Genomic DNA, 14,638 nt, shown 5'->3' with positions numbered 1-14,638 from the left:
CCATAATAAAGATTACTTCTTGAAAATTGCAATTTCTAGATAAATAATAAACTCGTTTTTTTTAATTTTTTAAGTATTTCCACCTCTAAATCTCTCTTTTTTCTCTAATGGTTCGAATTTCCAAAGCTGCACACTGTTCAACTCGTCTGTCTTGACTTGACCTCCCGCGTAATGAGCTGAAAAAACCGAGATAAACTTTTTGCTGTGCAATAAACTTCTGTTGCATTTTGCACCAAATCAGTGGTGACAAGAAATATTTTCCAGCTGATTTATTTGTCTGGAGGGGACAATTTTGCTCACAATTAAAAGCCACTCATTTGTCGGCTAATTGAGAAAGGACAAATCAAAACATGGCCAAGCCTTGGAACTTTTCTAATTAATAATAAAAAAGAAAAGTTAAATTTATGTTATTCTGTTGTTTATTCTATTGATTTTTATACGTTTTTAGTACCATTAATAACGTCAATGTATATTCAGAAATAAATCCAAGCCAAATATTCAGTTCGGTGTCATAATTTTTAATAAAAACAAAATAGCGTATTAATTTTAATTCCACTCTTCTGAAGAAGGAATTATCAAGCAATAATTCAAATCTATAATATTGTACAAAAGAAATGGAGCAAATCCAGCAAACACTGGTATGAAATGAAACAATATGAATAATCTCTTTCAATGCGAGCACCGTGATTATAAGTGTACTGCATAAACTCGAGTAAGTGCAACACACACGCACACAGAAACAAATGGGACTCTCGCTTGCGCTTCCAGTTTAATTAATAATTTAATTTTCCACAGATTAATTAACCAAATTCGTCAAAGGAGCTATTTTAGCAAATTTGATGCTTTAAATGTTGAGAAACCACATTTCTGTTTTAATTTTGCACTCAGTTTTACGGCAAGGAAATGAAAACAAACTTTTGCGCTCCATTCTCATTCCTTTAGTGCGTCAAGAAGTCCACTCGGCACTCATTTTGACGAATTCCAAGCGCCTGCTCTCTAAACGATTCCCTTCGCGCAACTAATAAGAAAGTGGGCCTCGGGGAGGTGCAAATTCACATTTCGTGTCGCGCCGATTACAAGCAAAGTTCGCAACTACAACTACACGTGTGTGTTAGCGCGATGGAAATTTAGTAATGCGCGCGTGCAGTGCACACAATGCAAAGAGCGAGTGAGAAGCGCAAGTTGGTGTTAATTCCCGTCGTTTGCTTGCTTGCTCGCTCTCGCCGCCAACGCAGCAGCAACGCAGCACCGGCGGAGAATTTGATATTTCAGTGCAAATAGCGGCGAATCCCGAGTTCAAATATTGGTCGGCGCCCGACGCACACGCTGCAGCCCCGACCCCATTTTTCAGCTCTTTAATTCGCGTTTAATGCGATCGCGAGATACTCGATACACGCGAATGTTCCAACCAACGCCGCGCCGGAAGCGAAAGCAGCGGAATCTCTGCGCGCTCTCTGCGTTTGTTCAGCGGCTCCGACTGCACCTTTTTCTTTTCTCTTCTCTCACTGCCTACTGCCTCCGCGCTCTTTGGAAAATCAATTTGACGTCACGCCAGGACTCGAAACTCTGCGCCTCTTATTCCTGAAGCTGGTCCGTTGGACTGTTTTTATTCTAAGATATAAATTTTCATTAAATAAAAATGTAATTATTTAATTTAATTGATTCTAAAATGGCTACTGCCGTAGGCGAAGAAAAAAGGAACACCTATGTGCTTCGAAAATTGAAAAACAATTATCACACATCATCGTATTTTATTTTGGAGGTTAGTGTATTGTTGATGTGATGAGTCCTTAGGGTCCAAAGCAGTCGCTGTACACAACGATAATATTTGATAAATGATATTTGCTTTGTAATTATTTTAATTTTTGAGCCAACCATTCCTTGTTTGTTCGCATACGAGTGATTATTTTAACAATATCGTCAAATTGCAGACGAAACTTGCGTTAAAATATTTTTAAACGAGGAATAAACGCCATATATTTTGATACAAGTTTTTTATAATGAAAATACAAATACTTGTTCGTGTGTCTGATCTATTTTTTACTCAGAAACCTTCAATTTCTTTAATAAAAAAACCTGGAGTCCAACACTAACGCATTTTAAATGTTTTATCACTGGGGGAATTGCTCATTTAACAGTAATAGCTCAAATAAAATATAAACTACATGTTTACAGCATTCTTAATCAACTTCGTCCTTTTTTCATCAATATAGAGCACCCTTTGCATAGGCGAAAATAAAATAAATAGTAAAAATGCCACGAAACACGCGGATAGTGAGTCAATTTTCATTAGAGTGATAGGCTAAATAATACAATATATTTATAAACGCTTTAAAATAATTTTAAAAGTTTTAATTTTACTACTCTGACTGAGTGTTTCTACTCTGCGTGGAAATTATTTTAGAATGATCAGCTAATAATATTCTGAGAACAATAAAAAATGCTACTGCGAATCGCACGTTTCCACCCAATTGCAAGACCGTCGTGGGATGTATTTTAATCCAAATTTTAATTAGGTGCAATTAAAATTTTCAGAGAAAGGGTTGCTGTGAGATATAATCTGTTTTAAAAGGCGGGAAGTAAGAGTCTCCTGCAGAAAAATCATAATTTAATTTAATTATTAATCACGGAAAATTAGATTCCCCGACTGAAAAGCATACATCCGTTAAGAAGATCTCGTTTAGAGTTCTTGGAATAAGCGATAAAAATAAAAATTCAAGCGTTTATTTTCCCAATCAAATAAAAAGTTCCATTTGACCATATTTCCTCGCGAATTGCACTATTTTCTTGCAGGAAACAAATAATTTGAAGCTATATCCGTCTTTGCTGCATGGATTGGTTAACAATGGACACGCGCAACGTGTCGGAACAGAATTATTGTCTTGAGGCGAAGCTAATTAATTACCGCGCCGTTTGATGTGCGCAAGCAAAAGTATCTGAATTGAATTCGGAATCACGTGTCTCGTCGGCAGCGGTTAATTAGGCTTTGATTCGAAGCCGCAGGTGTGCCCACTCACACTCACGCCGCCGATTGATGCTGAGGGAGAGAAGAAAGATATCGGACGCGAGGGGTGCGCGCCGCGCGGTGGCGCCCTGGGGATGCGGCGCACGCGACGCCCACCTGTTAGGGGCGCATGCCGACGCACGCTTAAAAATCTGGACGCGCGCCCTCCGACCGCTAGACCCGCCGCAGCTGCCAGAGACGCGACGCGCTGACCGACCAGCCTGCCAGCAGCCTCCTCCGTGAGTATTTTCCGATCAATTTTCTTTTTCAAAGTAAGTCATCTTCGGCTTCTTCCTGGAATTGCCTGCTAACCTAGGGAATTGTTCGAATAAGGAATCTTCTCTTCCCTTTGATTAAAACTTAACTGACAACCGGGTTTAGTCAGTTGGGAGTTTAAAGAGGATCTCATTATAGAAAAATTTACCTTGGGAAGAGAAAATCAGCAACACCTGAAAGTTTGTATTCCTATCAAGGGTGAGCGATGACTCCTTACTGTAAAATTGTAATCTGTTTCACTCTAGTAGCAAAATTGACCATTTACACGCACCGATGAATCAAAATCAAACTAAATTTTTCCGAAAAATTCGTCAAAACGGAAATTTACCTTTTATACTCTTCCCTGACTTGATTATTGCAAATTGTTGATAAAAATATTGAATATAAAAATTTTGTTTAATGCTATTTGTAGTCATTATATGAATTTCAAATGATGCCCTTTGTCAATCCACCTGGAATATATTTTCAGTGTATTCAGATTTAAATTTAAACGAACGCTAAATTTACATAGATGGCTTTGGGCCACGTTAAATTTCACATTTTCGTTGCATTTTGAGGCCTGAAAATGCTTTAATTAAAAACACGTAGACTAAATTGCCGTATGTTGCATTAAAGATTTATTTTAGGATTCTTTTTTTAATCTGTTGGTTCAAGAAAAGAAAATGGTCCGTATGTAGAATTCTGGTTGTATTTAACCATTGCCAGAGTTCATAAAATAAATCAGCTCAAAATCACTCAATTTTCTTTTATTTAGTCGTGTGATTTTTCAATCTTGTTGGTTTTGTAATCAAAATCAGAGAGTTAACCAATTTTACCAGTAAAAATTGAATGCTATTTAAAAAAATAATTGTCTGGCTTCTGAGGATCTTGAGAAAAGTTTCAGACTAAATAAGGAAATTCCCGATTTATTTGACCTTAACCATTATTCTGAAACCTTAAAGCCTTTAATGTTAAATTTTCTTAGCTCCGAAATAGCACAAATAGGAAAAAGAGGTCTCATTCGGCTTGCAAACCATCTCTAAAAATAGTATTTCTCCCGTAGAATCATAAAAATCAACTCAAAATGTTGAGTGCGTTTTATCTTTTGGTCCATATTAAGGAAAAACCATGCAAAATCCTATTTTAATCTTTTAAAAAAATCAATTTAAATTTCTAACAAAAAAAATGTAACACGCACGCGAACAATCTTTTAAAATTCAGATCTCCTAAATCTGTTTTATATTTTCTGAATCAGATCGAAAGAAAATAACTGCATTGAAAATTCTCGCCTTTTTTTGGGAGTGTAAAGTGGCCTCATTTCGAAGCAGTGTGTTGTTTCTGAAAACCGGCAACACCAGCGAGTGTGTTACAAAGCTCCGTCGCGGCTCAAAGCTGCTATAGCACGCCGTGATTAACATTCAAATTGAGCGCTCGACGCAACAAAGGACGCGCTGTTGATATTTTTTTCCTTGCGAAACTTCAGTGCGATCGGAATAGTTGCCATTGCCAGGGAGCTGCTTCAAATAACGATTTGCAACTTGCCTTCGACTTGCGGGTTTCCGTTCATTGTTAGGGTTTCGCGCAGTTTCGAAAGATTCAATAATGGGCGCAAACGAGAAATTAATTCTCTGCTTTCGCAATTGATCAATTAGAGAAAGTTCAGTCGAGGTTTTGATCTTTCACTTGCATGATATATTAATTTGCTTCGTGTTGCGCAACAATATTGAAAACATAATAGCTTTTCTATGAGCCTTTACGCAATGTAAATTTAAACAAAGCGTAATCATTTTTTTACCTTTTAAAAGTTAATACACGAGCCTCCTTTTCGGATATAATTTTCAGCTCTTCTCCATCATTACGCACGATGCTTTTTATTTACTTTGAGCGTGGTCTCCGCTCCATTGGCGATTCTCTTTGAGCGGATATCGGTGGGGAACACAAAGTTGTGATCAAGCTTCTTTGAAATGCGAAACGAAAGGATTTAAAGCTATTGGCTACAGATTTTCCCGTTCAAAAGCCTAAAATAAAAGACAGGAAGAGATGACAGAAACTCTTGGGAATAAATTATGTTCTATAGTCACACAAAAATTGTTAAAAATTGCTATTAAATTTCTTTTATAACTTCTTAAAAGCCGATAAAATATGAATTTAGGCTAGATTTTTTGCCAAGCAGTTATTTTAAGCAAGAGAAAGAACCAAATATGTCTCCTGAATATCAATCAACAATTACTTTTACGAAAAAGTGTCCTTTAGCCTTACACCCAGCTTTGATCCGAATTTTCATCACCAAAATTTGCTTTAAAATTATTTTTCTAACTGTTTTAACTACATATATGAATAAAATATTTAAAAGACGTAACCTTTAAATTTATTTAATTGTTAGGCTCTATCGTTTGTTGAATTGAGCAATAGTTAAAAGTCGCGGTAAAATTGCACAAATTTCAACAAACAATTAAATTTTCATTCTCAAATTGATTGTTGGCCCTTTCTTGCAACATGGAAACTTGCGTTTGGTTGTTGAAAGTTGCGCGATTTTGCCGCTACCAGGGCGAATTTCTATTCTCTTCACTTGTCAATAGTTAAATCAGAACGATTTTCTTGGTTTTTTCTAATAATTAACATTTTTTGAAACTTTGGAGCCAATTTTCATGTAGATTGGAATAGGAAAATTTAAGCTCTTTTCCCTATTTTTAGATGATATATTAAATCAAGGTTAAAATTATCCATCAGTAAATTGAAAGAAAACTGAGGAAAATTCCATTGGAAATAAAATTATTTATTCTTTTCAAACCCAACAGATAATAAATAGTTATTAAAAATTCTACTGTACAATTTTACGGTTCGAAACCAAATTAAAACGATCATTTGGCGTGTTTTATGACAGAAATATTTACGTTTCACGCCGCGATTAATCGATAAAGCCACCTGAAACAAAGGGCGTTTGTGCGTGTAATTAAAAGTGCATAGCAGTCGCGGGTGGGAGGCCAGGTAGGTGGGCAGTTAAGTGCGCTCTTTGGCTTTTAATTAACGGCCGATGAGGCGAGCATTATCATCCGCCATTAAATCTCTGTCTCTCTTCTCAAAAGACACCGCAGAAACACAATGGCAAATTAAAAAGGCTCTTTTCTCGGCCGCTGCCGGCAGCACGAAACTCGTTTTCCTCGTGTAATTAACGCGTAATTTAATGTGCACGTAATTACACTGCACCGGCTGGTCATTATTTTCAATTAATTCGATTCGCCACTTTTCAACAACAAATCGAAACACCGTGTGCACTGTTATGCAGCATGGAGCTGAATTAATTTTAATTATAGAGATGGGAATAAATGCAGGCCTCGTTTTGAGCCTCAAATTAATTTCAATTTATTTCAAGCTTCACCACTGCAAAGGCAGGTAGTTTGATGCCAGGTTTACCGCAAAGGAAAAAAATTCAGGACAACAATTTTAGCTCCTGAATACAGAATAGAAAATTATATTTTAAAATTTGTTTCTTTTGCTCTTTTTGCGACCTAATTTTTTGTAGGAGTGTCAGAGAGAGTGAAATCCCAAAGAAGCCGCTCGCCCTTCTTACTTTGACCCGGAAAAACTGGATTAATGTTTGTTTTTCTGCGAAGGACACGCGCGCGTCACAAAGTTCTTAATGGAGAGCATCATTTTTTATTTATGAGAGAAGTAAATTGAATGGAGAGGAAAAATGTCAGAAAGCCTATTTGAATTGAAAATTGGAATCATGCTCCGCGTGGGACGCTGAAGTAATGTTCAACATCGCTGAATAAAAATGGAAAAATTGGCTGCGTTAATCGGATTACATGAGCCAGAATCAGCTTCCAAGCCGCGTGAAATGCCGTTATTACAGTGGTTTGAAATTAAATTACAAATTTATTTTAAAAACTGTAAAATGTTCAAATCAGGGTTGTAAAAAATTAGTTTTAACCAGTTTCACGCAGGAAATGTTTGCACCTCAGTTTTAAATAATTTTGTTAATCTGGATATAAAAAATTGGAGAAATTGAGGCAGAAAAATTGCAGTTTGATAGAAAAAGTCGGCAGAGTAGAGGAAAATTTGACCACTCCGACCGCAAATTTTAGATTTTTACACGGGAAAATGGAATAAATTTTTGGGGAATGAAGAGGGATGAAAATGATGAAGACCGATGAATTCAGATTGACGAATTTGGTTACAGTAGGAAATCCGATCGGACACTTAATAAAGTACAAGAACTGAAATTGTTTTTCAATAATGAGTTACAAATTCTTTTTTCTAACTGACTGTTGGACTCACCCCTTTGAATCGGGTTCTGCTCAATTAAACGAATCACGTCAGCACCGTGTGGCTGACGGACGAAAACTGAATTCTTATTTTAAAATCATCTTTCTACTGCTGTTAAACAATAATGCAAAATTACAATAATTCAAACCGCCGACAATTGTTGGTGTCCAACAAAAAGCAGCACCGCGTTGTTGTACCGCTACAGACCTTTAAACAGAATTGATATTCGACTTTAGGATTATCAATTTAAGAGAATTGACTTGAAGAACAATTTAAATAAGAAAAGAATTTACCCGATTGAGCCGGGTCCTTCACAATTAAACGCTCGGAACTCTTAAAGAGGAATGATACTGGAAAAGCCTGGAAAATGCTTGTTGCCAATGAATAAACTCATCCCTTAGGATTCAGTTAAAGCCTAAATTGACCTAAGAAGCACTGTCATTTTTTGAGAAAATTGGCTGGAAAGTTAGCGTGCTTTTCAAATGGTAATGGCTGTCTCCTTACTTGAAATCCGATTTAATTTCAAAACCAAGAGTTTGCCCAATAAGTGGCATACACCGTTGGACAGATCTCGACGAGAGGAATTGGAATATGCCAAGAAAATATGTTCGAGAACTGTAAATTTTGGAGAAAATTGGCAAAATTTGAATTTTTACTGTAGGAAGGTCCTTTTTAATTATTGCAAATTGTTGAACAAATTGTTTATCGATCAATTGTTTAAGGCATCCAACAATTTAAATAAATTTCTATTGTTGCCCAGTATCATTCCACTTTAAGATGCGACTTGTTGGCTCGTGTGTCCGGCGAAAACTAATTTAAATTCAAAATCTCTCTCTCTGTTGCATTAACGAATTTCTAACAATCATTAATAACAATACCCTAGACTAAAAATGAAAAAGGAGTGGGAGCAACCGCTACAAATTCATTTCCTGCGCAAGAAATTGGTAAAAAAAATTGCTGCTTTAAGATCAAGGGGGCAAAAAAGTCCGTGTCATCGAGCTTGTAGACTAATCTAGATTTCATTTGTGCTTTTTGAGTGAGTTTCAATGTCTCCTTCGCGACCAAAAAATGAGAGAATCGCGGCGGCGGTGTCGTCGTCGTCGGCTTCGGTTTCGGTTTCGGCTGATGGAGATATAAATTAATTGCCCTTCCGGCGCGGCTGGCCGAGAAGAGATGAAATGGCACATTTGATCTGCAGCGCGGGGGAGTGCATTAGCAGGAGGACAAATGTTTGCCGCTGGGAAAGCCGCGTGTAATCGAGTCGGCCCGTGCGCAAACAGACGGATTAAAATCAACGCGGCGACGAGAGAGACGCCATTAATTTTTACAGCCTGCTCTTTGGCCCGTCACCCCAGGTGCAAACAAGCGAGAATTGCTGCACCTCCGATCCGAGAAGAAGACTGATGTCTGTCACCGCAAGCAAGGAGCAAGCGTACACACAGAGAACGGGGAGAAAAAAATTAATTTAACACCTGATCATACATGATTAATCGCTGTTTGCAGTTTGCACCTGCCCTTTCCAATGTTATCGATTTTTTTTGCCACGGATTCAAATTCTTTTACTTTTCCTTACTTCAATGAAAGTTTATTTAGAAAGGAAATTATTTAATGGATATTTCATAAAATGGTCTTTTGGTTAATTTGTTTGCGTGATGCAGATTCTCTTTTTTTAGTACAAATCAATTCTAAAGGTTCTGGTGCTCAAATAACAACAATTTTTTAAGCTTCAACTCTGACATTGTTAGTAAATGTTTTAACCATTAATATTTATATTTTAAAAAAGAGTTTACAAACATCTATAAAAATCAGTAATAGATTTTTCCTCGATTAAAATTCAAATTTATTAAAGAACTCATTGTCAGGATCTGCCATCAAAACTTTACCAAATTTGCAAATATTCCTTACATTTTTTATTTTACTGCCTAGACGCATTATAAACACAATTTTGTAATTACTTTAATAAAGAAATACTTATGATAAAACATTTTGCACTCGAATTTATATTTAAAATATTTAATAAACTAATTTTTCTTATTTTTTTTATAACTACATGCACCTCAAATTTCTATCATATCTATAAACGTTTGCTCCTTCGGCATTACTCAATCAATTAACCTTATAAATAATCATGGAAGAAGTGGTTTATTTGAATAATTAGAGAAATTTAAAATTTATACATGGAATTTTTGCGCCAAATAAAGATTTAGAGCTATGCAACCGGTTGGACAGATATGTTGTGCGCATTGCCTATCCCGTTTGCGGTTTTGTGCAAGCATAATTAGGTCGTCATTCACGTTTAGATGTGCAGAAGCGGCTGGCGGGAAAGATGCTGCAAAGGAGGAAAGTGCTCTCTTTGAAGGGTCTCTCGATTAGCGGCAATTAGAGCGGAATAAGTCACAATCCGTCAAAGGACAGGACACGGACGACCGCGACTAAGAGCCAAAGACACATAAAGACTATATACATATATGATGCTTGCTGATGGTGACATAATTGATTTTTTGCATTTTCCTACCTTTGCAGAGCACAAACAGAAATAGAAGAAAACTCGTAAAAAGTTTTAAAGATACTGCAAGGAGATGGTCCTGTTCATTGAAGTTAATGTGTGTCTGCAATTCCAAATATATAGATTTAAAAAAATTTCCTCTTAAGCAACGCATTAAAAAATAAATAAATTTGAAGTGGAATGATACTGGGCAACAATTGAAAATTATTTGAATTGTTGGATGCCTTAAACAATTGGCCGATAAACAATTTGTTCAACAATTTGCAATAATAAAAATGGACCTTCCGACAGTAAAAATTCAAATTTTGCTAAGTTTCTCCAAAATTTACAGTGCTTGAACATATTTTCTTGGCATATTTCGATTCCTCTCGTCGAGATCTGTCCAACGGTGTATGCCACTTTTTGGAGAAACTCTTGGTTTTGAAATAAAATCGGATTTCAAGTAAAGAGACAGCCGTTACCATTTGAAAAGCACGGCAACTTTCCAGCCAATTTTTTCAAAAAAATACAGTGCTTCTTAGGTCAATTTGGCTTTAATTGAATCCTTAGGGATGAGTTTATGCATTGGCAACAAGCTTTTTCCAGGCTTTTGCATTATCATTCCTCTTTAAAAAAAAAGGAAAAATGTATTTGTTGCAGAAACTTAAAAGAAAATCCACGAAATCTGTAACTTGATCTTATTATTGAGGTGATTGCGAGCTTTTTTCACAAAACGTAATTAAGGTGTCAAAAATCCACGGCCAACAATGAGTATAATCGACCAATTGTTGTTAGATTAAAAATATTAAAAAAAAATATTTGCAAAAGGGATTTTCAATTTAAATTTGAAGTTAATTTTATTCGACGATTAAATATTTTTATTTATTTAACTCTGTATTTTTATATTTCAAAATAATTTTTTTAAATCTAATTCTCAAGATGCTGTAATTTTCTAGTTGCAGTTTGAAGAGCGAAGATGCGGTTGGTGCTGTCGTGGTGGGTGTTGGTGGTGGTGTCTGTGGTGGTGGTGTCCGAGGCGTCCGGCGATCAGCAGCAACACCAGCAGTTCCGGACGTTCACGCGCTACGGCAGACAGAACGCGGCGGACGCCAAGCAGCTCTTCTTCACCAACTCGCGATACGGGAAACGCATTCCCGGTCCTATGGGTCTGTAGAAATAATCTAAAATTTCGATGAAATTCTACGATGCCTTCCTTTAGAGCCTTTTTAATTTGAGTCTCTATGGAATTAAGAGATTTTTTGACACAATTTCAAAAGAATTCAAATATTTAAGTGTTAAAAGGTCCTTTAATGTAGCACTTCGTCCTGGTCCCGGCAAAATTGCGCAACGTTCAACAAACACCCAAATTTTCATTGTCGAATTGATTGTTGACCTTTTCTTGCAACAAGGAAATTCGCGTTTGGTTGTTGAAAGTTACGCAATTTTGCCGGGACCAGGACGACTTAATTAAAAAAATAAATTAATCAAATTAATAAAACTTTCACTGCCTATAAAAAATTAATTTTAAAAGTTTTAAAACATGTTTTCTTTCAATTGGTCTAAAAATTAGCCATATTTTAATAATTTTTCCAAGCAGATGACGGAGGCAAATTGAAAGTCGAAATAAATTAAGATTTTCATAAAAATTTCCCAAAATTAAAGGACAAGAAACTTTTTCATCCCCTTTAAAGTCATATTATTTAAGCAAGATAAAGTTATTCTTATTTATTTTTAAATCGTCATCAATTTGGTCCGCAAAACCATGTTGAGCAGACGGTTTAATTAAAAGTTTGCGGAATTCCGGCGATATAATAAGTAACAAGAGCGTGTGCGTAGCAGGCAACATGGCTCGTCTGTGGAGCGGCGGCCGGCCCAAGGGAAACGTGCAGCCCAGGGCGGATAAATTCTTCATCAACAGTCGCTACGGCAAAAGATCTCCGCCCGCGCAATCCAAAGGTCAGTCGGTAAAATTCTTTTCGGGGGAAAAACACAAGCAGAGCAAAATGTATGTCTGAATTATTGCCAAGTTTTAGATTACTTCTTGGAACAAAATATTTATTTTTAGTTAACGCAGAGATATTTTTTGTATTTTTTCTTGTCCAATGTAATGATTTTAAATGTTAAATTTATTTTATATTAAAAAACACTTTGGAACAGTAAAACCAATGCAAAATTATTTTTAAAAAAAATATTTTGGTTCGTTGAACGAAATAAATATCATCATTAAATAAAAGCTCTATCAGTGTTTCTCTACAAAAAAACCTTCAAGTGTTTTAAAAGGACTCAAAGATGAAAATTGAAAAATCAACCAAACTTCAGAAAGATAAGCACTAGAGCAAATTCAATTTATCTTATACGGCGAGAAAAACTGTTTCCGAGTCTCGTCGTGAATTAAGTTGAAAGTCTGCACACTCTTGAACAAGACATAAAAAGAGCAATTAAGCCAATTATTTTCGCCGAGCGAGTGCCAGTTATTTAATATGCAGCTAGCAAGCAACACACACGTGTTTTTCGCTCGGGTTAAAAGACTTTTTTCTCGTTGAAAGTTGAAACAATTAATTAATGAATTTGCTTCACAGAAGAGTTTTATCCGCTGCTGACTGAGTCGCCCGCCGCCGAATCGCAATTCCTCGTCTGCAAGTATTCTGGAATGAACCACCTCTACCACTGTTTACAAAGGTCAAAATCTTCTTTTAAATATTCAAATTTAAAATAAATAAAAAACGTACTAGATCAAGATTTTCTTTGCATTAAGTAGAGTTTGTTGTGTAAAACTATTTATGTAAAGTATTATTTTATATAAATAATAATTATACATAATTTATTAAACATATTTTTAAAAGACGTTTAAATAAAATTTATAATAAATAAAATTTTGTATCTAATATTTTTATAATTAAAAATTTGTTTTCTAAATAATTTTTGTGTATTTCAATATAGTGTATTAAATTTAACAATTTTTTTTTCGACTTTAAAATAATAAATTAACTTGCTTGCCTAATAATCTTATGATGTAACATACTTAAAATCACAAGTGTTAGCGTCCTATATGTATTTCAACATCAGAGAATCATGAAATTATTGACATTGTAATCTAGATGATTACTTCAAAGAAATATAAAAATATTCACGTTAATTTTCAGGAGTGAGGAGTCAGGTTGGAGCGCGGCGGAGGCGGCGGCCAAGGAGGGCAGCGAAGAGAGCTCCGACGAGTAGTTCGGCCTCCGCGCTGCATCTTCCGTGAAATCGATGATTTAATTTTGTGTATCATTATTTGAGGCTGGGACACTTATATTCTTACACACACGTCAAAGTAAATGCATGTTTCGAACCGACAGTGTACAGATCGCATTATTGTAGCTAACTTCTCTCTCTGTGTACAATTCAAACTCGAATCTGCAATAAAATCAAGAAATTATGCTTTCACTGAAATATATAATCTAGCAATGTTACCAACCTGCCGACTTTTCTTCAATCCCTTTTAATCAGTTAAATTATCAAAATTGATAAACGCAGCAGTTAAACCATGCCACGGTTATTTTATCTCTCGTCGTCTTTCACCTTGACAATGAGCAAAATTATCGCTGATAGTTTGAAGGTGTTTTCTCTTTATCACGTTCAAAGAGGATTAATTCTGCAAAAACCCGGAAATTTATTGTTTCCAATGCATAAATTTATCCCTGAGGATTTAATTAAATTTTTACGAAAAAGTTGCTGCAAAGTTTGCATGCTTATCAATTAGTGGTGACGAGGACTGTCTCCCTACCTGCAATATCTAATTTTAGATCAAAAAGTTTCCACACAAAGTGGCCAAATTGGAATATAATTAGTAGCAAGGTGCAAGGCTCTCTTTTGTGAAACAAATTGTTAAAACTAACCCCTTGATGAACTTCTTACTGTAGCCAACAATTCTGATAATTCTCATTAACTACCCTGTGACGTGAGAAAAATATTTATTATAAATTAATTTAGAGCGCCATAGTGATATTAACGCGACAAAGGTTAATGGAACGCAAGCGAATCACAAAAAGGAATTTTTTTTAGTCTAACAATCAATCCACTTTAAAAGTTTCCTCTTTATCGCAATTACAATTACTGAATTGGATGGTACTTTCTTTGATATTGTTCGCCGTTTGTGAGTAACTTTGATCCAAGTCGATTTATTAAAAGAATAACTAAGACAAGTGCTGAATAATTATTTTCCCCAAAATTATATTTTAATCAATATGTCTATCTGAAAATAATTAAAAAAAAATACCGAATAAAATGCTGAAATGTGGTGCATTAGTTAAAAATTTACCTGCAAAACTGAACGGAGCTAATTTTGTATTAATAAAAATCTTAGCAAACCAAAATTTTAGCAAATAATTTTTTTAATCATTTTAGGACCGCATTATTTGTGCTTCAACGGAAAACAGATATCAAATCTAATCTCAAAGGCCAAAAACACGAGACCACAATTTCTCTTATCTAAAAAATTTCACCTTAGTTGTCTGCTCGATTTCTTCGAAACCAATCGATGAAAATATTTAGCAATCAGAGACACCAGAGGATAATGTTATAGATTAAAAGCACTAAAATCTACGGTGCTGATAATTCAAATTAAGCGTTAAAACTGCTTGCCG

General features: G+C 35.5%; 1 protein-coding gene across 2 annotated transcripts; it reads left to right on the top strand.

Moving 5' to 3' along the window:
• The first annotated feature begins 3,098 nt into the window (after positions 1-3,098).
• On the top strand, positions 3,099-13,469 carry LOC135939539 (RYamide neuropeptides-like). Of its 2 annotated transcripts, none has more exons than XM_065484001.1 (5): positions 3,099-3,243; positions 10,970-11,179; positions 11,850-11,969; positions 12,593-12,692; positions 13,157-13,469. In XM_065484001.1, the coding sequence occupies exons 2-5, from the start codon at positions 10,990-10,992 to the stop codon at positions 13,227-13,229; spliced, it is 483 nt and encodes a 160-aa protein (XP_065340073.1). In that variant the 5' UTR covers positions 3,099-3,243; positions 10,970-10,989; the 3' UTR covers positions 13,230-13,469. The 2 variants fall into 2 exon arrangements, with proteins under 2 accessions (XP_065340073.1, XP_065340074.1); XM_065484002.1 differs by having other exon boundaries at positions 3,102-3,243; positions 11,853-11,969.
• The last annotated feature ends 1,169 nt before the right edge of the window (positions 13,470-14,638 follow it).

The sequence above is a fragment of the Cloeon dipterum genome, chromosome 3, assembly GCF_949628265.1.
Source record: "Cloeon dipterum chromosome 3, ieCloDipt1.1, whole genome shotgun sequence".
NCBI classification, from domain to species: domain Eukaryota; kingdom Metazoa; phylum Arthropoda; class Insecta; order Ephemeroptera; family Baetidae; genus Cloeon; species Cloeon dipterum.
This window is presented reverse-complemented; position numbering and strand designations above follow the sequence as displayed.